General features: G+C 53.0%; 2 protein-coding genes across 2 annotated transcripts in view; one reads left to right on the top strand and one right to left on the bottom strand.

Moving 5' to 3' along the window:
• The first annotated feature begins 2,884 nt into the window (after positions 1 to 2,884).
• Positions 2,885 to 4,259, top strand: TMEM81 (transmembrane protein 81). The gene has a single exon (XM_005430836.2). The coding sequence runs from the start codon at positions 3,488 to 3,490 to the stop codon at positions 4,166 to 4,168; it is 681 nt and encodes a 226-aa protein (XP_005430893.1). The 5' UTR covers positions 2,885 to 3,487; the 3' UTR covers positions 4,169 to 4,259.
• A 2,094-nt stretch (positions 4,260 to 6,353) lies between these two features.
• CNTN2 (contactin 2) overlaps positions 6,354 to 19,315 on the bottom strand; it is a 14,229-nt gene continuing 1,267 nt past the window's right edge. Inside the window, 20 exon segments of the mRNA XM_031065155.1 lie at positions 6,354 to 7,660; positions 8,795 to 8,963; positions 9,049 to 9,161; positions 9,348 to 9,534; positions 9,873 to 9,988; positions 10,698 to 10,932; positions 11,392 to 11,462; positions 11,958 to 12,107; positions 12,225 to 12,383; positions 12,712 to 12,832; positions 13,692 to 13,867; positions 14,178 to 14,305; positions 14,564 to 14,714; positions 15,580 to 15,709; positions 16,182 to 16,318; positions 17,670 to 17,786; positions 17,789 to 17,832; positions 18,054 to 18,153; positions 18,732 to 18,941; positions 19,246 to 19,315. The exon segment at positions 19,246 to 19,315 is cut by the window's right edge and continues 26 nt beyond it. Coding sequence (XP_030921015.1) covers positions 7,551 to 7,660; positions 8,795 to 8,963; positions 9,049 to 9,161; positions 9,348 to 9,534; positions 9,873 to 9,988; positions 10,698 to 10,932; positions 11,392 to 11,462; positions 11,958 to 12,107; positions 12,225 to 12,383; positions 12,712 to 12,832; positions 13,692 to 13,867; positions 14,178 to 14,305; positions 14,564 to 14,714; positions 15,580 to 15,709; positions 16,182 to 16,318; positions 17,670 to 17,786; positions 17,789 to 17,832; positions 18,054 to 18,153; positions 18,732 to 18,941; positions 19,246 to 19,315 — 2,694 coding nt within the window. The 3' untranslated portion in view covers positions 6,354 to 7,550.

Here is a 19,315-nt window from a genome sequence, read left to right as displayed (position 1 = left end):
ACCCTGGGTGCTGGGCCTGACCCCCCAAATTAAAAATGCCCAGGCCAAGGTTCTGCAGGTTGGGTTAAAGCATTGAATCCCCCCAAATTCAGCTTCCCCTCTGTACAGTGTAAATGCCTTTGTTTATTCCCACCCTTCTTTTATTTCCTGCTTTATTCCCATCTTTATTTCCTGGTCTGTTCCCATCTTTATTTTATTTCCATCCTTATTTTATTTCCTGCTTTATTCCCATCTTTTATTGTATTTCCTGCTTTATTCCCATCCTTATTTTATTTCCTGATTATTCCCATCCTTATTTTATTTCCCAGTTTGTTTCCATTCTTCATCCTTATCTATTTCCTGCTCATCCTTATTTTATTTCCTGCTTTATTCCCATCTTTTATTGTATTTCCTGCTTTATTCCCATCCTTATTTCATTTCCTGCTTTGTTCTCATTTTTTTTTCCTGGTTACTCCCATCCTTATTTTATTTTATTTCCTGGTTATTCCCATCCTTATTTTATTTTATTTCCTGCCTGATTCCCATCTCTGTTTTATTTCTCATTTTGTTCCCATCTTTATTCTGTTTCCTGCTTTGTTCCCATCCTTATTTTATTTTCTTTCCTGGCTATTCCCATCCTTATTTTATTATATTTCCTGGTTATTCCCATCCTTATTTTATTGTATTTCTTGCTTTATTCCCACCCTTATTTTATTTTCTTTCCTGCTTTGTTCCCATCCTTATTTTCTTTCCTAGTTTATTCCCATCCTTATTTTATTTCCTGGTTATTCCCATCCTTATTTTATTTTATTTTATTTCCTGATTTATTCCCACCCTTATTTTATTCCCTGGTTTTGTACAATATTGGAGCAGCTCCTGCAGCGGTGGTGGTTCTGTGTTTGTAAATAAAGAGGTACCTTCCGTTTCCTAAAATCCACGGGTAAATCTTGGCTTTTCCATGGAAAAGTTGGGGGTTCCTGTCGTGCTGGAATTCGGGATCTTTCAAACACGCCGCGTTTGGGGTTTTTAGGGTATTTTTTTGTTGGTTTTAGTGAAGGGAGAGGAGTAAAACCAAACGCTGAGCGCTCAGGGAATGGAATTCCCAGCCAGGGAATGTCCCAGGCCAGGCTGGGCGAGGTTTGGAGCATCCTGGGATGGTGGAATTGTGGGATTTGAGGTCCCTTCCCACCCAGAGCAGTCTGGAATTCCCAGATCCCTAAGTGCGCTCGGAGCTGGACGTGGAGCTGGGAGGGGAGGGCAGCTCCAGGGGGGATTGGGGGTGGAAAATCCTCCTGGAGCTCTGGGAACTCCTCGGTTCGGTTTGAGGAGTGTGAGGAAGGGAAATAGATCCGGGTGTTCATCACGGGCAGAGGAGCTCAGCAAACCCAAATCCCTGTGGGAATGCAGGGGTGCCCATCAGGAGAGACTGATGATGGGATGCCTTTTCCATAAAACTGTGGTCAGAAACTATGGAGAACATGATTCCGTAGAACTGTGGTGAATTCCTCCATCAAAAAATGGATTTTCCAGGGAAGAACACTTCAGCAGTGCATGATTTGTTTCCATAGAACTAGGGGGAGTTCCTCCATCAAAAAATGGATTTTCAAGGGAAGAACACTTCACCAGTGCATGATTTTTTTGGGATGCTTGAGCAACGCATGGATCCCACCTGAATCTCCTCTCCAAGCGTTTTCCTGGGATGGCAGCGTGAGAATGATTCCTGTGGATCCATCAGTGGCTGTCTGGAGTTGGATCCCTCAGGAATGAGAGCTCCAAGAGCTCTCCCAACTCCTGTGGCTCCTTCCAAGGTTGGGAATTTCACCCAGAGCCTTCCCCGGGAGCTTCTGGGGCCCTCAGGATTTTCTGGACCTTCCCTGAGGGTTCTTCCTTGGAATGTTTGGGGCTGTTGTGCACCGGCTGTGACATCAGAGCTGCTCCCGTGGGAACAGCTCCAGGGCCTGGTGTGGACACGGAGTGACCGGAGCCCACCAGGCTCAGACCACCCTGGATTCCCATGGATCAGCCCCAGTAGAGGTTGGAGTTTTGGGGTTGGATTTGGGGACTGCTCCAGGCCGGGATGTGTTTGTATGAAGTGAGGATTGGACAGGGCCTCCATGAGGAATTGGGAATTTGGGATTTCCTCCGTTGTTTGGGAGATTCCAGCAGTAATTCCTGCTGGAAATTTGGAGTTTGGTGGGAAAACGAAACTGGACCTGCTCCTTTTCCGGTGGGAATCCATCCAAAATAAATCCCATAAAAAATAATGATGGGAGTCTTCCAGAGAGGAGAGAATTTCATTCTGAAATTGCTGAACACGCCCAAAACTGATGGAATTTGGGCAGAGTTGGATTGGGTCCAATGGATCAGAACATCCTCCTGTCCTGTTCAAAGAACATTCCCGATGGAATTCCTGGAATTCCAGCCCTGCTGGATCCAGTAACACATTGCTGTGTCTTTTTTTAGTAGTGCCTCCGGCTCCACGTCCGGGAGGATTTTCCCAGGTGGAAGGATTAGATCTGGTGGGATGTCAGAGACATCCCGAAGGACCATGGAATGATTCTGGGGGGTTCGGAGTGCTGAACCCAGACACGGAAACACCTGGAAGATGGAGCAGAGCCCCATCGTGGTGATCCTGCTGTGCGCCCTGTGCATTCCAGCGGCGCTTCCCTTGGAACCGGGAATGGAGCTTCCCATGGAACCGGGAATGGAGATTCCCTTGGAAATGGGCTTGGAGCTTCCCTCGGGATCAGGATCAGAGCTTCCCTTGAGATTGTACTCGGAGCTTCCCTCGGGATTGTACTCAGAGCTTCCCTCGGGATTGATTGTACTCGGAGCTTCCCTCGGTCCCTCAGGATCGGAGCTTCCCTTGGGATCAGGATTGGAGCTTCCCTTGGGATTGGGATCGGAGCTTCCCTCGGGAGCAGGATCTGAGCTTCCTTTGGAACCGGGCTCAGAGCTTCCCACAGCATCGGGACCGGAGCTTCCCTCGGGAGCAGGATTGGAGCTTCCCTCAGGAGTGGGATCAGAGCTTCCCACAGCATCAGGATCGGAGCTTCCCTTGAGATTGGGATTGGAGCTTCCCTCGGGAGCAGGATCGGAGCTTCCCTTGGAACCGGGCTCAGAACTTTCCTCGGGATCAAGATCAGAGCTTCCCTCAGGAGCAGGATTGGAGCTTCCCTTGGGATCGAAATCGGAGCTTCCCTTGGAACCAGGCCCAGAACTTTCCGCGGGATCGAGATCAGAGCTTCCCTTGGAACCGGGCTTGGAACTGTCCTCGGAACCGGGATTGGGATCGGATCTTCCCTTGGAACCGGGCTCTGAGCTTCCCTCAGAAGTGAGATCGGGTTCAGAGCTTCCCTCAGAACCGGGCTCAGAGCCTCCGTCAGGATCTGAGCTCCCCTCGGAAGCGGGATCGAGATCGGAGCTTCCCTCGGAGCCTCCCTCAGAACCAGGATTGGACCTGAATCTCCCGCCGGGCGCGGAGTCCATCCCGCTGGGGCTGAAGCCCATGGTGCTGGTGAACTCCACGCCCTGCAGCGTCACCTGCGGGCTGGGCGTGAAGCAGGAGCAGCTGTGCGAGGTCAGCCCGGCCGGGGAGCACCGCAACTGCTCCCTGGTGCGCTCGCGCTGCCTCAGCGATTGGATCTGCGGCCTCCGGCACCTCAGCGTTCCCGAGGGAAAACCCGTCCAACTCACCTGCCTCTCTGCGGACGCCGCCAGCCTGGAGGGGCCGAATTTCGGCTACACCTGGAGGTTCGCCCAGGGGCTCATCACCACCAACGACCTCCTGTTCCATCCCTTCCGCAATCCCAGCCGTTCCCTGAGCTTCTCGCCGGCGCTGGAGTCGCATTCCGGGACCTACCGCTGCGATGTGCAGGTGCTGAGCTCCTTCCAGCTCGTCAAGAGGATCTACTTCGGCCTCAGGGTGATCCCCAGCGATCTGGTGGATCTGGACTTCCAGAAATCCCTGACTTGGGAGCAGCAGCTCTTGGCCAACGGGGAGGAAGTGCCGGAAAACGCCACGGGCCCCCCGGAGCAGCGGGAGAGTTTTTGGGAGAAGCAATGGCTTTATGAGGTCGCGCTGGGAATTGGGAGCGGGGTGATCGTGGGGATGGTGTTCAGCCTCGGGCTCTGCTGCCTGGGCAGGATTTGCAGGAGAAGAGCAGCACGAGAAATGAACGGAGATTGACGCAATTCCCTGTCTTTGGCTCTTTGTTAACTTCCAGAATTCAGGGTGGGAGTCTTGGGATCGTCCATTGTTGGATCCTCCCCTTCCTACTCAGGACGTTCCATGGATTGATCAATATTATTGAATATTTTTGGCTGCTTTGGAGCCTGGATTAAGAATTCAGAATGGGATTCTTTGGGTCATCCACAGCTGGATTGTGGTGATCCTTCCAACTCAGGACGTTCCATGGATCCCATAACTATTTAATGGGAATTTAGAATTTAATTGCAACAGACACAGTTTATTATTGAATATTTTTGGCTGCTTTGGAGCCTGGATTAAGAATTCAGGAATTCAGAATGGGATTCTTTGGGTTATCCACACTTGGATTTTGGTGATCCTTCCAACTCAGGACGTCCCATGGATCCCATAACTATTTAATGGGAATTTAGAATTTAATTGCAACAGACACAGTTTATTATTGAATATTTTTGGCTGCTTTGGAGCCTGAATTAAGAATTCAGAATGGGATTCTTTGGGTCATCCACAGTTGGATTTTGGTGATCCTCCCCTTCCAACTCAGGACGTTCCATGGATCCCATAAGTATTTAATGGGATATTTAGAATTTATTTGCAAAGGAAAAAGTTTATAAATTACTATTTTCGGCCGCTTTGGAGCCTGGATTAGGAATTCAGGATGGGATTCCTGGGGTTGTCCACAGTTTTTCCTTTTACCAGAATGACACAAAAATGCTTTGATAACAAAACACATGGGTACGGAGGGAAATAATTTTATTTATTTGAATGAAAAGCAAACCAGGCACTTCCCAGAGCTGATTCCCAGAGGGTTTTTTTCACCTCCTGAACGTGGAAAAATCGGGAATGACCCATCACAGCGGGCTGGGAGTTAATGGTCCAGAGCTGCCCCATCTGCAGGAGCCTCTCAGCTCTTTGTCATGGAAATTTCAGTGTCTTGGGCCCAGCTGGGATTCCCAAATCCAGCGGGATGAAAGCCCCAGCTCTGCTGGGGGAGTCGGAGCAGGAGCCAAAAATCTCCTTCATCTTTGGATTGCGGGGTTTTGTAATTTCAGAGGGGAGCCAGATGCTCAGAGCAGGGAAAATGAATCCGTAATTGGAGTTTTTATTTGGAGACCGAGGGCCGGGATGGCCACTGGGGTCCAGCTGTCACAAAGGGCCTTTAATGGGATTTTTTTTAGGGGGTGCTCTTTGATTTTTGAAGGGTTTTTAAGGATTGGGGGATGTTTATCATAACAGGGGAAGGAAGGGAGAAGGCAGGAAAAGGGAAAGCAGAGGATGGAGCTCAGTGCAAGTAGGGAAGTAAAAACCCTGGGAAGAGCATCTCCATCCCTCCGTTTTCCCTCTCTCCCTGCAAAATCATCTTTTCTTAATCGCTGCCCATGAATTCCCACCATAAAGGGCAGAAATTTAGGAAAAAATGTCTCTCTCTGCTCTGAGCTCTGGGACCTTTGGCATCACCAGAGGCTGGAGCTGGCCAGGGCTCCTTCCCTCTCTGCATCCTTCAAACTTCCCTCTCTCTATCTTTCCTTCATCCTTCCCTCTCTCCATCCTTCATCCTTCCTTCTCTCCATCCTTCCCTCTCTCCATCCTTCATCCTTCCTTCTCTCCATCCTTCCCTCTCTCCATCCGCCCTCCAAATCCCCCGAATTCCACTTCTCTCCCTGGCTCTGCACACCTTTAACCCCTGGGCTGTATTTTAGGAAGCTCTGAGAGGTTTTTAAGGAGGATTCTGATTCTTTTCTTGCCACTGGTGGCTCTGGCTGGGCTTTAAATGTAGATTTTTGTCCTTGGTGGCTCTGGCTGGGCATTAAATGTAGATTTTTGTCATTTCCCAAGGTGCAAATGCCGGATTTGCAGGTGCAGATCCCTCCCTGTGGCTCTCCCAACCCTGGATTAATGGAATGGCAGAAGGGGCTGCCCAAAACGGGGCTTAACAAAGCCTGAGCTGCCCTCTCTGTCTGGAGAGGGATTTCCCTGCCACCACCTGGGCTAAAAAAGGGCGAGGAATTGGCATTTAAAGGGAAAACTGCACGTCAGGGCCCAGCCAGGAAATCCCAGGGTTGGGATTGCCCAGGCTGGCACGGTTTTCTCTGGGATTGAGGAATCACAGCCAGGGAAAATCCCTAAAACCCTGCCTTGGGGTGGAACCAGCAGCAACACCAACCAGTTCTCGTTAACTTTGGTCAACTGCTTTACTGGGAGACAGAGGTTTCAACAGGCAACATCGATTCCCAGCCAGTCCTGTGGGTGCTCAGCTCAGCGTTCCTGCTTTTCCCAGGCTCCTCAGCATCCCAGAATTTCCTTGGGATGTCCAGCAGCTGTCAGAGCTGGAATCCAGAGCCTCTTCCTGGCTGGATCTCAGCCTTTGCAGTCCCAATCCGAGCCTGGAATTTTGGCTGGGTGAATTCTCAGTGCAGGGAGATGAATCCGAGTCCAAATTTTCCTTCTTGTCCCAGTGGCAGCTTCCTGGAGTCTCCCATTCCTGTTTTAGTTTTGTCATTTTTTAAAAAAAAAATTCCTTCTTTAAGCCCCTCTGAAACTGGATTTATTGACACCTCCGTTTTTAGGCAGAGCTGCCCAAATTAAGGGTTCTGGGAAAGGATCCCCTTCTCCCAAAGAGGCAAACAGGGTGACAAATCCACCCCAAAAGCACGTGGGATATGGGAAAACGGAATTTGCACCTCACAGCTGAGACAAGCACCAGGCTGGGGCTGCAAGTGAACACCAGAGTAGTAAAAAAAGATTTTCAGGCTGAGGCAGAGCTCGTCCCTCCCGTGGGTTTGTCTCCTTGGGCTGGTTCCTGCAGGGTTTGGCTCCTTTTTTTGTGGAAAAAAGGGTCAATCCTGTCCCACAAATGCTCCGAGCTGGCTGTGGTGGGATGGGTGTGGAACATGCTGGTCCCTGAACTCCTCAGTCCCCGTCCCCCCACGGAATTCACTGTACAGAGTTAAAAAAAAAAAGTCAAATTTAGCAGTCTGGTTATCTCATACATGGCTTCAATAAGGCAGAAAACCTATGGATACAGTGAGGGCGGGGGCAGCTGGCAGCAGAATTCCCGGAGAATTCATCATTTTCTTCGTTTTCCTTAAAAAACATTTAATCAGTTAAAGACCCATGTCTTGTATGAAAGCTTTTGTTCCTCCAAACCAAAAAAACCAAAAAAAGCGCTATTTTTAATTTCTTCCTCCCCTCCAGCCACGTGGTCCAATCCTCTCTCTCCCCCGTGGTGCTGCCCCAAAGTGGGATTGGTGTTGTTCCCATGGGATTTGGTGTTGTTCCCAAGGGATTTGGTGTTGTTCCCATGGGATTTGGTGTTGTTCCCATGGGATTTGCGTTGCTCCCATGGGACGGGGAGGAGCCGAGGTCAGAGCTCCAGGGAGCTGATCAGGGCCACCATCAGCAGAGAGTTGGTGGTGATGACCACGACGTGTGGCACTGGCCTCATCCCCGAGTCCTCCACCATCATGCTCGTCCCTGGAAAAAAACAGGGAATAGGGATGGGGGCAGTCGTTGAGGGAGGTTTTGTGGGGTTTTTTTGTGTGTTTGGTGCTGGTGAAAATCCTGAGAGTGCTGGGAGCGGGAATTTGGGACTGGGCGCTGGGAATTCGCCCCTGGATTTAGGGAATTTGATGGAGCTGCGGCCCCACAGAAATGGGGTTTCACTCTTAGTGGAAAGCGTAAATGGTTTTTAGCTCGTAACTCTTGGGAAGTTGGGTTTTGTGGGGTCTGGAGGCTGCAGATCCTAAAGCTGGGTCAGGCTGGACTGGGTTTGGGGAGAAGGAGAAGAGTCAGGAATTCCTATGAGTGAACAGCACCAGGGAACCAAAGGCTGATTCCAGGAAAAAACAATTCCAGAAAGGACCAATTCCAGAAATGACCAATTCCAGAGTCTGAACCTAAAACCCTGCTGGAGGACGTTGTCCTGTGGCCCTGGAAGGGAGAGTGGGGTTTTAAAACACAATTTATTGGGGTCGTGCTGTGGCCAGGATGGGAGGGGCATGGCTGAGTCCTTCCTGCTGGGAAGGGAAGGACAGGAGGGGCCCTGTGAGCTCTGGGGCCTTGGAAAACCTCGGAAAGGGGAATTTGGGCATGGAGAGGGCGTGGTCAGGGAGCACAGGGAGTGGGTGTGGCCAAATGAGTGGGTGTGGTCAGAGGAATGGTGTGGTCAGAGGGGCAGATGTTGGCTGGAGGAGCACATGGATGGGTGTGGTCCGTGGAATGGGTGTGGTCAGTGGAATGGGTGTGGCTGGTGGCACACGTGTATGGGCGTGGTCAGTGGAATGGGTGTGGTCAGTGGAATGGGTGTGGCTATAGGAGCACATGGATGGGTGTGGTCAGTGGAATGGGTGTGGTCAGTGGAATGGGTGTGGTCAGTGGGGTGGGTGTGGTCAGTGGAATGGGTGTGGCTGGAGGGGCACATGGACGGTGTGGTCAGTGGAATGGGTGTGGTCAGTGGGGTGGGTGTGGCTGGAGGAGCACATGGATGGGTGTGGTCAGTGGAATGGGTGTGGTCAGTGGAATGGGTGTGGCTAGAGGGGCACATGGACGGTTGGGTCCAGGGGATGGGTGTGGTCAGTGGGGTGGGTGTGGCCAGAGGAGCACAGGTACCACTGTTCCTGAGGATGTGAACTTCTGCCGGGGTCCCGTCCCCGCCGGGCCCGGTCACCCGGATCTGGACGAAGGCGTGAGTGAAATCCTCAGGGATGGGGATGTCGATGTGGCTCTTGCTGGCCAGGTACAGGGTGGGGGCCGAGTGGGAATCCTGCCTGTAGAGCATCTGTGGGGAGAGGGAATGCTGAGCTCCTGTTCCCTGTGGCTTCCTTGGATCACCTCCAGGAGAATCCCAGCCTCGCTGGCCGTACCTTGTACCCCGTCACTGCTGACTCGTCTGCCTTGGCCACCACGGGGTCCCACTTGATGCTGACTGTGGAGCCGGAAAAAGTCCAGGAGATGTTCCCAGGTGGCCTTTTTGGTGCTGAGGGATGCAAAACCAGACAGGATTGGGTAAATCAGGGAGGGAGGAGGAGAAGGCTGTCCCAGCCATCCCCTGAGCTGTCACCACCGTGGGGCATTCAGGGGACATCGAACAAGAGCACCAAGATCAAAGTTTGGGTGATTTTGGGGCATCCTGTGGAAGGCGGAGGGGTCAGGGCTCACTCACGAGGTCTCGTGGTGGTGACGTTGGTGGCGGGGCTGGGGGGGCCGGTCCCTGCCCGGTTGTAGGCTCGCACGGACACGTGGTAGTCGGTGTTGGGGTTCAGGCCGGTGACATGGGCCGATGTCACCAGCCCCGCTGTCCTCACTCTGTCAGCCGCCTCCTCCTTGTCCCCGTCCTTCCAGTACCGGATCTGCGTGGAAAAGGACGGGATGGGTTTAGGAAGGAGAGATCTGCAAATCCCGAGTCAGCCCACCCCGCAGGGCCTTTGGGTGTTTGTTTCTGTGCGTTTTGCTTTGTGTGCGCCCAGGAATGAGGCCACGGCCTCCCGGGAAAGGCAAGCAGGAAAAATGGGATGATTCCCTTTAATCTCTCCTGAGAGAGCAGTGCCAGCCCCATTAGAACCACGTGGTGTGAGAATTATCCCCCAACCTCTGGAATCAAAACGCCGTTTCCTTTCACCTCACATAACCCGGGGGAATTTTCCTTGCTGGGCTCTCAGGGTCTCCCATTCCCATTGGAATCTCCTACCTCGTATCCCAAAAGGACTCCAGTCATTTCTCCCTGCTCCACGGGCTCCCAGGACACATCCATCTCCGAGGACAGGACAGACTTGGCAATGACCCTGTAAGGAGCCGCTTTGGGTTCTGAAAGACAGGAATAAAATCCGTTTCCTGACTTTGGGCCCCGTTGGGAACAAAAGGTTTTCCCGGAGCGTCATGCCCTGGCAGACAGCTGGTGTAAGGGATTTAGGGACTTAGGGGAACAAGCAGGGCCACAGCAGTGAGCTCTGGGATCCGTGTCTGCCCCGAGGCTGTGGGGCAGCCGTGGCTGGGCTTAGGGAATCCTCACTCTGAGGGTTTGGAGGAGTAGAGGAGCCAAAGGAACGTCCGAGCTCTCGGATGGACAGGGGTCTGGCTAGGGATCTCCACGGGTTGGACAAAACTTGGAATTCCGACTCTGTGCTCTCGTGGAATGGTTTGGGTGGAAGGGACCTTAAGGCTCATCCAGTGCCACCCCTGCCATGGCAGGGACACCTTTCACTGCCCCAGGCTGCTGCAAGCCCCATCCAGCCTGACCTTGGACACTCACAGGGATCCAGGGGCAGCCACAGCTGCTCTGAGGATTCCATTCCATCTCCCCACTCTCACAGGGAACAATTCCATCCCAATGTCCCATCCATCCCTGCCCTCTAGCAGTGGAAAGCCATTCCCTGTGTCCTGTCCCTCCATCCCTTGTCCCAAGCCCCTCTCCAGCTCTCCTGGAGCCCCCTCAGACACGGTGAGAGGCTCTGAGCTCTCCCTGGAGCTTTCTCCTCTCCAGGTGAACATTCCCAGCTCTCCTGCTGCTCTTTACCTTCCTCTGCCGAGTACACGATGGCCGTGAGGCTCTCGGGGCCCTCCCCTTTCCTGTTGTAGGCCCTGATCTTCACCTCGAAGGGGGTGTAGGGCGCGATGCTCTCGTTGCGGTACACGAAGTGCAGCGACTCCGCGTGCGGCACCCGCGCCCTCAGCCAGGCCTGGCTGCCCTTCCTCCGGAAGGACACGATGTACCCAAAGCCGTCCCCATTCTGGTAGTCCCGCAGCGTCGGCTGGGAAGAGAGAGAAAGCCTTGGTCCATCCGAACTGGGATTTGGCTCATCCAAACTGGGATGGTGGCGCTGATTTCCCAAAGGAAATGTGTGCTTGGTGCATCCAAACCAGCCCATGGCTCAACCCCGTGTCCAAACTGGGATGGTGGCACTGATTTCCCAAAGGAAATGTGCACTTGGTGCATCCAAACCAGTCCTTGGCTTAATCCTGAGTCCAAACTGGGAGAGTGCTGCTGATTTCCCAAAGGAAATGTGCTCTTGGTCCATCCAAACCAGCCCTTGGCTCAACCCTGTGTACAAACTGGGACACTGGAACAGATTTCCCAAAGGAAATGTGTGCTTGGTCCATCCAAACCAGCCCTTGGCTCATCCCCATGTCCAGACTGGGATGGCAGCGCTGATTTCCCACCAAAAACACCACGTGGTCCCGCCTTGGTGCCTTCCCTGTTCCCAACTCACCGTCCAGGTGATGATGAGCTCGTTGGGAGCCCCTCCGCCGCCGCCGAGCCCGGACGGTGCCACTGTCGGTGCTGTGAGGTCCCCCCAAAAAAGCAGAGTTTGGGTTAAGGACGTGGGAGTGATTGAAGACCACAAACATGACATGACACCGGTGACACCGAATGGGACAGCTCCAGGAAAGGACTGGGCTCTGTGGAATTCCAGCTTGTGCCTGACCAGGTGATTTAGGGACAAGGATTTGGTGTCTGAGGGGACAAGGATGGAGCTCAAAAGCAGGGATGTGGAGAGGAGTTTTATTAGGAAGAAGCTGGTTTGCATTTGGTGGGTTGGGTGAAGTTCTCCTGTTGTTTTCCCATCCTTTCTGTCCAAGCAGCTGGACATGGAACGAACATTCCCAGCTGGATGTAGTGCTGGCAAGTGCAACTCTAACTCTGCTCATCTTTGACACAGAAATGGGCAAAAAGATGGAAAATCCTGTGGTGGCCTCAGCTCTGGGAGCTCTCCAGGAGATGATTCATCCCTTGGGACCATCCCGGGCAGGCACCTGGGCTTGCCTCCACACCCACCTGCTTCCTTGGTGCGGATTTTGCTGGAGGGCAGACTGGGCTCCCCAATTCCCAGGATGTTGCTGGCCAGGACCCGGAACTCGTAATCCATCCACGGGATGAGGTTCACCACCTGCGCCGTCTCCGCGTTGCCCTCGATGTTTATGGGATCTGTAAAATCCAATAGCACCAGAGGGGAAGGAATAGAGCGAGGAGCAGCACGGAGCCAGGACTGGCCGGTGGCCGGTGGCCTCGGCGTGTCACCGGTGCCACTGTGGGGACACTCACTGGTGCGCATCTGCTTCCATTGGTTGGACAGGAGGGTCCGGGCCTCGATGAGGTACCTGGCGATGGGGCTGTGGTTGTCGAAGCCACGGCTCCAGCTCAGCTGGACGCTGGTGTCACCGATGTCCCCCACCACCACCCCCCCGGGTGGGCCTGGAGGTCCTGGGGGCATGGGAAATGTGTCACTGACATGGAAGATCTGGAGGTTTGTCACTCTGTGCATTGTGCAAGTCCTAAATTCACATTAGGCCTTTCCTTTCTGGAAGCTGGGAAGCTTCACCGCCAGATTTAGCCTCTGGAAAAGCTCCTCAGCTCGGTTGGAAAGGTTGGAAAAGACCTCCAAGATGATCAGACCCAAGTTTTGGGTGAAAATAAAACCCACTGGGCCACATCACGGAATTATTGGGTGTGAGGTGGTTGCAGAGCAGCTGATGGCCATGCCATTGCTCTGGGTTTGCCAGGAGCAGGGAACGTTCCCACAGGGAATTACCTCTGACGGTGAGTGTGGCTGACTCGGACGCGCTGTCCACCACGGTCTGGGCTGTGCAGGTGTAACGCCCCGAGTGCCGCAGCTGCGCGTTGGAGATGCTGAGGTCCCCGATGGCCTCCTTCTGCAGGGCAACGGGACAACACGGTGGGGACAGCACCAGAAGGTGACCGGTCATGGGCCAGAATGCAGTGTGGGGTGGGTTTGGGTGGGTGGGTTTGGGTGGTGGAGGTGGAGAGGAGGGAGATGGGAAAAGATTCCCCCAGGGGTATGGAGCTGGATGGATCCAGGATGGATCCAGTGCTGGCCAAGGCCGAGGCTGTGCTGGGTCTGTTTGGCTTGGGATGGTGATCAAAGAGTGATCAATGAGTGATCAATGAGTGATCAGTGAGTGGTCAGTGAGTGACCATTGAGTGGTCATTGGCCAATCATTGAGTGATCATTTAGTGATTGTTGAGTGAACATTGAGTGATCATTGGGTGATCGTTGAGTGACCAATGAATGATCATTGAATGATCATTGAGTGACCATTGAGTGAACATCGTGTGAACATTGAGTGACCAATGAACGATCAATGAGAGATCACTGAGTGATCATTAAGTGGTTATTGAGTAATCAATGAGTGGTCATTGATTGATCATTGAGGGATCACTGGGTGATCTCTGCCTGCCTTTATCCACAGGCCTTTCCCTTTCTCCTCCAGTTTAGGAGGGGAGTGACCATGGAATCATGGAAAGGTTTGAATTGGGAAGGATCTTAAAGCCCATCTCATTCCACCCCAGCCATGGCCAGGGACACCTTCCACTATCCCAGGGTACTCCAACCCCCGTCCAACTTGGCCTTGGACACTTCCAGGGATGTGGAATTCACAACCACTCTGGGCAAAGTGACGGAGCAGCTTTGGTGGGCACAAACACTCAAACAACGAGCATGGAATTAATTTTCCACCCTTTTGGATGGCCTGGAATTCCCTCTGGACTCACCGCGCTGGCTCGCCGGTAGTGCCCCTCGGACTTGTCAAAGTCGATGGGGAAATCATCCAGGGACCAGGTGAAGGTGAGGTCCATGGTGGGGTCGTGGGACGCGTGGCACTGCAGGGTGAGGTTCTCGCCCACGTTGATGTCGGCGCTCGATGGCGCCAGCGTGATCTTGGTGGCATCTGCAGGGAACGAGCGGGAAAGGCGATCAGCAGCGAATGTCCCCATCCCAGCATCCAAACCATCCCTCCCAGCTTCTCATCCCGCTCCAACAGCTGGGGCTTCACGGGAGGAAGAGGAGGGACTAGGAAATGGAAAGGCTTTGCTCAAGGGCTGTTTGTTGGTGGGTCAGGCAGAAGTTTTGCTGCTCCACCTGAAATCACTTTGATTCCCTGATTATTCTGGTTTTGGGGAGTGTAAGGAGAGAAGAAACATCACATCATTCATTCTTGGCTGTTTCTTGCTTGATTGACCCCAAATGAACATCCCTACCTCGGACAGAGAGGATTCCAGTGCTGTTGGCTTTGCCCATGAAGTTCTCAGCAAAGCAGGTGTATTTTCCCTCATCGGATTTGCTGATGTTCTGCAGGATCAGGGTCCCGTCCGCCGTAATCGTCACCCTGCAAAGGAGGAGGAGCCACACAAAGAAATGTTAAAATGTCCACTGGACATTTGGGAATTTCCACTGATTTTGGAGAAACCGGGGAGAAAATCAGGCAGAAAAAAAATGCGTAGGAGTTTGCTAAAGAAGAAATTAGAGAACTAAGAAAATTCAGAGATGCAGCAGCACATTTGGATCATCGAGTCCACTCTTCTGTTAAAAAAAAAAAAATATTTTAGCTACGTTTTCTAGGTGGAAGCTGACTCTGCGCTGCTACCTGCTGCTGTTGACCAGGAGTTCTGTCCCTTTGGTCCAGAGCACGGTGGCTTTTGGTGCTGCTCGTGGCTGGCACGGGATGATGACCTTCCCACTCCGGGCTGCTGGGATCAGGCGCTTCACCGGGTTTAGTCTAAAATCTGGAGCAAAGGCTACAGGGATAAAAAAAGAGGATTAAGGCACGATTAGAAACGCTGCCCTGGGGGGAATTTCAGCGCCGTGCGAGTGGGAGTTGATTTTTTTGTTGGATGGCTCGGTAAGAGAAGCGAGGCAGAGTCTGGAGAGCGGGATAAGGGAGGAATTCCTTGGCTGCTGAGGGTGGATCCTGATGCCTGCCAGGCAGGAATTACGTGGCACACGAGTGGGACAGAGCGATGGGAATGACCCTAACAAGTGCAAGGTCTTTGAGAGACACAACAACAGCTGCTTTGGAACATGTCGAGGATAATCTCTTCAATATCCTGACCAACGCAGACATCCAGCTTGCCTGAAACTCCTCCTGGAATTGCAGATGGAATTGGGATTTACCTGTTGGCCTCGGTGTGTAAATGTTGAGCAGTTGGTGCTCAGGGCCTTTAATTTATCTTTGGCATCTCCACGAGGAGATAAACTTTTGGACTAACGTGGAACAAGTTTGGCAGCAGTTCAGCTCCACTCACCATCCATCAAACCAGGTGGAATGGAGGCTGAATTTTTTTTTGACCTCTTTCCTCCAAAAAAGAGGAATTTGTAGTGGAAGAGAGGTTGTAGTGCTGCTGCTGGGTGTCCTGTCCAATTCCTGTGGCTAAATGGATTTTTTTGTCCGCTTTCATGCAGAATTTACACAGGATTTGGAATTTCAAGGCTTGCACAGTGTCTTGTTGAACCAGCAACCATTTCAGTGGTGAGCGGATAGGTTTTTGCCCGCTCTTATCTCGCTGCGACATCACAATGTCAGGATCACATCAGGATATTAGGAAGAGATTTTTTTTTTCAGTGTCCCATTGGAACCCAGAGCTCTGGGAAAGGAGGAATTACCTTGCACTGTTAATTCAGCACTTGCATAAACTGCGCCATGCTTGTTCTCAGCCACACACTGATACATGCCAGAGTCCTCCAGGACTAGCTTGGAAAATCTCAGCTCTCCACCGCTCACTTCGATGCGGTTCTGTGCAAACAAGAGGATGAACCCATTAGATGAGAAAAACCGAAAAAAATAAAAATGGAACTCAGTCCTCAGCTGGGTCGGGGTTGAGTTTCATCACAGACTCCTCGGGGTGGCCTGGTTTTCCATGGGGGAAAACACAGGAATTGTTTTTATGTCTGTGCGATCACTCCCCCACGTCGCCGTGCTCTGCTTGCCGAGACACCTGAGCAGCAGCGTGCAGGTGACAGCAGGACAGGCACGAGGGGCTGTTTGTCCTCCCTGCTGGCCGGCTGTGAGTCCCTGCAGCTGCACGAAGCAATGGCTGGGATGGCAGCGCCAGGAGAGGGGATTAGGGGATGGTGCCGTCACTTCGCAGCCCGATGGGGGCACATGGAGGAGGGATGCGGGGTGAGAACCGGGGCAGGGATGCAGGAGCGAGGCAGGAGGAGGGGCTGGGGCTGGAGGAGCGGGGTCAGAGCTGGCTGGGGGGTACCTGGGACGTCAGGGGCTGCCCGTCCCGCAGCCACCGCACCGTGGGCCGGGGCTTGCCCGAGGCCACGCAGCTCCAGCGCAGGTCGGACCCGATGTCAGCCTCGGTGTCCGAGATCACGTCCAGCCAGTCGGGCTGGGCTGCAGGGGACAAGAGAGAGAGAGGGCAGAGCCAAGGAGCTCAGCTGAGAGGTGGCGGTGCCAGGCTGGCAGAAGGATGTCCCTGTGCCAGCGCTGCCGGCACAGTCGGTGGCACAGCTGGAACTGCCACGGGAACCGCCCCGGCCTTTTGTGCAGTGAGAGGCACAGCCGGGTCCTGCTGCCCAAGATCAGGGCTGAGGAATTGGTTTCTCTTCTTAAGAGTAAATTCAGCAATTCCTGAACCATCAAATCATGGAATGGTTTGGGTTGGAAAGGAACTTCAAGATCCCCCAGTGCCATGGGCAGGAAAACCTTCCACCATCCCAGCTTGCTCCAAGTCCCATCCAGCCTGGCCTGGAACACTTCCAGGGATGGGGAAACCACAGCCCCTGTGCCACCATCCCCATCCACCCTCTGCCAGGGCCTCACCCTCTGACAGTAAAGAATTTCTTCTTGATATCTCCTCTAAACCTTCCCTCTCTCAGCTTCAGGCCATTCCTGGACTTCGGGAAAAACTGGGATCAGGATGAGGTAACCAGCTTAAGTTTTTTAACTTGACTAGATCTGCTCAACAGCTCAGAGCGTTACCCCTGGTGGGAGCTCCTCAGGCTTGGAGAGGATCTTGAGCATGAGCCAAGCTTGATTTTTAGCACTCTCCTTCCTTCCCTGCTTCCCTGATGTTTGCTGTGATGGTTTTAGAGCCCATTAAGAGCTCTCTCCCTCTCTCTCCATGCCACAGCCCAACTGTGCCCACCAAGGAAAGGTTTCCCCAATCCCTGCAGGTCTTGGCTGAGGCTTTGCAACACCTTTAATTAGGGCTGGTAAGGGGCAGGATTAGAGGGGGTGGTTTTAGTCCCAAAGCCTCGGACAATTGCCTGGGGCACCTTGGTGCGCTCTGGGGAGTTAAAATGTGTTCTCTGAGTGAAGGACGTGTTTAGATGTGTCCCATTGGATGAAGAACACTTTCCATGGGTGAAGGACACGTGTTTAAATGTTTTTCTTGGATGGTGGACACATGTTTGTGTCCCCTGAAAGAAGGACACGTGTTGAATGTGTTCCTTGGATGGACACGTGTTTGGATGAAGGACATGTTCTTGGATGGGTCCCCTTGGATGAAAGACACAATTTTGAAGGTGTCCTCTTGGATAAGGGACACGTTTGGTTGTGTCCTGGGTAAGGGACACGTTTGGTGCATCCCCTTACATAAGGGATGTGTTTGGTGTGTCCCTTGGATAAAGGATGAGTTTGGATGTGTCCCCATGGATAAGGGACATGTTTGGGTGTGTCCATTTGGATAAAGGATGAGTTTGGATGTGTCCCCTTGGATAAGGGACGAATTTGGATGCGTTACCGTGGATGATGATGCGGCCCTGGTGGGTGTCCCTCCCTTTGGCGTTTTCCGCCTCACACTCGTACGTCCCCTCATCCTCAAATCCAGCCTGCTGGATCTGCAGCAGGGGCTCGCTGCCGACTGCGGCCCATCCAGCTTCCTCCACTTGATTCGGGGCACGGGGCTGCGGAAAAGCCGAGCCGGTGAACCCGGGCTGAGCTCAGACCCGCATGGCCACCCCGGTCCTGTCCCACTGGGCCTTGGCTTTGGCCAGCTCCTCCCTTTGCCCATTTCCCTCCATCTCTGGTCTTCCAGTGGAGGTGTGGAAGTTCTGCCGTTCCCTCCCCATCCTGATCCCCATCCCAATCCCAATCACGATCCCAATCCACACAGAGCTGCACTCACTTTCCAAAGGCGAAGCACTCCAGGGTCACCACCTGCCCGGTCAGAGCGTAGGTGTCCGCAGGGAACCTGGCCTTGATGCTGGGTGGGAACTGCCTGGCATCTGCCATGGGGAAAACATCGCTCAGGGGACCTGGGTGACACCAAAATGCCACCCAGAGGGTCTTGAAGGGCAGGGGGAGCCATGAGGTGACTTCCCAACCCGTTTGGGTGAGGGGACAGAGGTTTCATTTTCTTTTTCAGACAGCTCTTGCTGAAGTGTCTAAAAATCTCTTTTATAACATCTCAGGGCTCCACAATTCCCGAGGGTCCCAGGATTGGTTTGGGTTGGAAGGTCCTTAAAGCCCATCCAGTCCCACCCATGCCATGGGCAGGGACACTTTCCACTGTCCCAGGTTTCTTCAATCCATGTCCATCCAGGCCTTCCTCCTGTTTAATTCCCTTTTCCCTGTACCAGAATTTTCCTTTAAAAATAGAGAACCCCCACGGGTGGAGTGGAAACAGGGAATCTTGGAGAGAGAGCTGCTTCCCTCCCATCCCAGCCCATCCGTATTTTTGAAGCTCTTAAGAGAGGTTGGAGGATGACTTGGGCACTGTCCCCAGATGCTTTGTGGGGACGTTGTTAATTCAGATTTTTCCCATAAGAATTGGCATTTTTGGGACAATCCAAGCTGCACTGACCCTCTGCAGCCAGGCTGAGGCGGGAGAACTTGCTGAAGACGCTCTTGGTGATGAAGTCCATGTGGCTCGTGGCAAAGCAGGAGTAGTTGCCCAGGTCCGAGGCCTCCGTCTTGGCAATGTAGAGGTTGCCCGTGGTCTGGGAGATGAAACGTCTCCCGTCGGCCGGGATGAAGTTGGGGAACTCGTTCAGGAGCCACCGGTAGGATGCACCTGGGGGGAACAGGAAAGGAATGAACTGGACATTTGTCCTCCCAGGTGGGATGGACCCAGTAGGATTCCTGGCTGGAACTGGTCTTTCCAAGGGAGGAAAAGTGAACTGACTGTTCTGGTTGTTGTGTCCTCCCAGTTGGGATGGACCCAGCGGGATTCCCAGCTGGAATTGGCCCTTGCATGGACACACCAGTGTGTCCTGCCTCTGCTTTGTTGGGTTACAAACTCTGAATTAACCCCGAATTTCCTTCCATGGAATTCCCAGAAAATCTGGGAGCCCCGTGCTCTGCCGTGTCCCCCTTACCTGGGTAGTGGGGCGGGGGGCTGCAGGTGAACATCACCCCCCAGCCCTCAGTGATCTTCACGGGGTCCCG

The sequence above is a fragment of the Geospiza fortis genome, unplaced genomic scaffold, assembly GCF_000277835.1.
Source record: "Geospiza fortis unplaced genomic scaffold, GeoFor_1.0 scaffold184, whole genome shotgun sequence".
Classification (NCBI taxonomy): domain Eukaryota; kingdom Metazoa; phylum Chordata; class Aves; order Passeriformes; family Thraupidae; genus Geospiza; species Geospiza fortis.
This window is presented reverse-complemented; position numbering and strand designations above follow the sequence as displayed.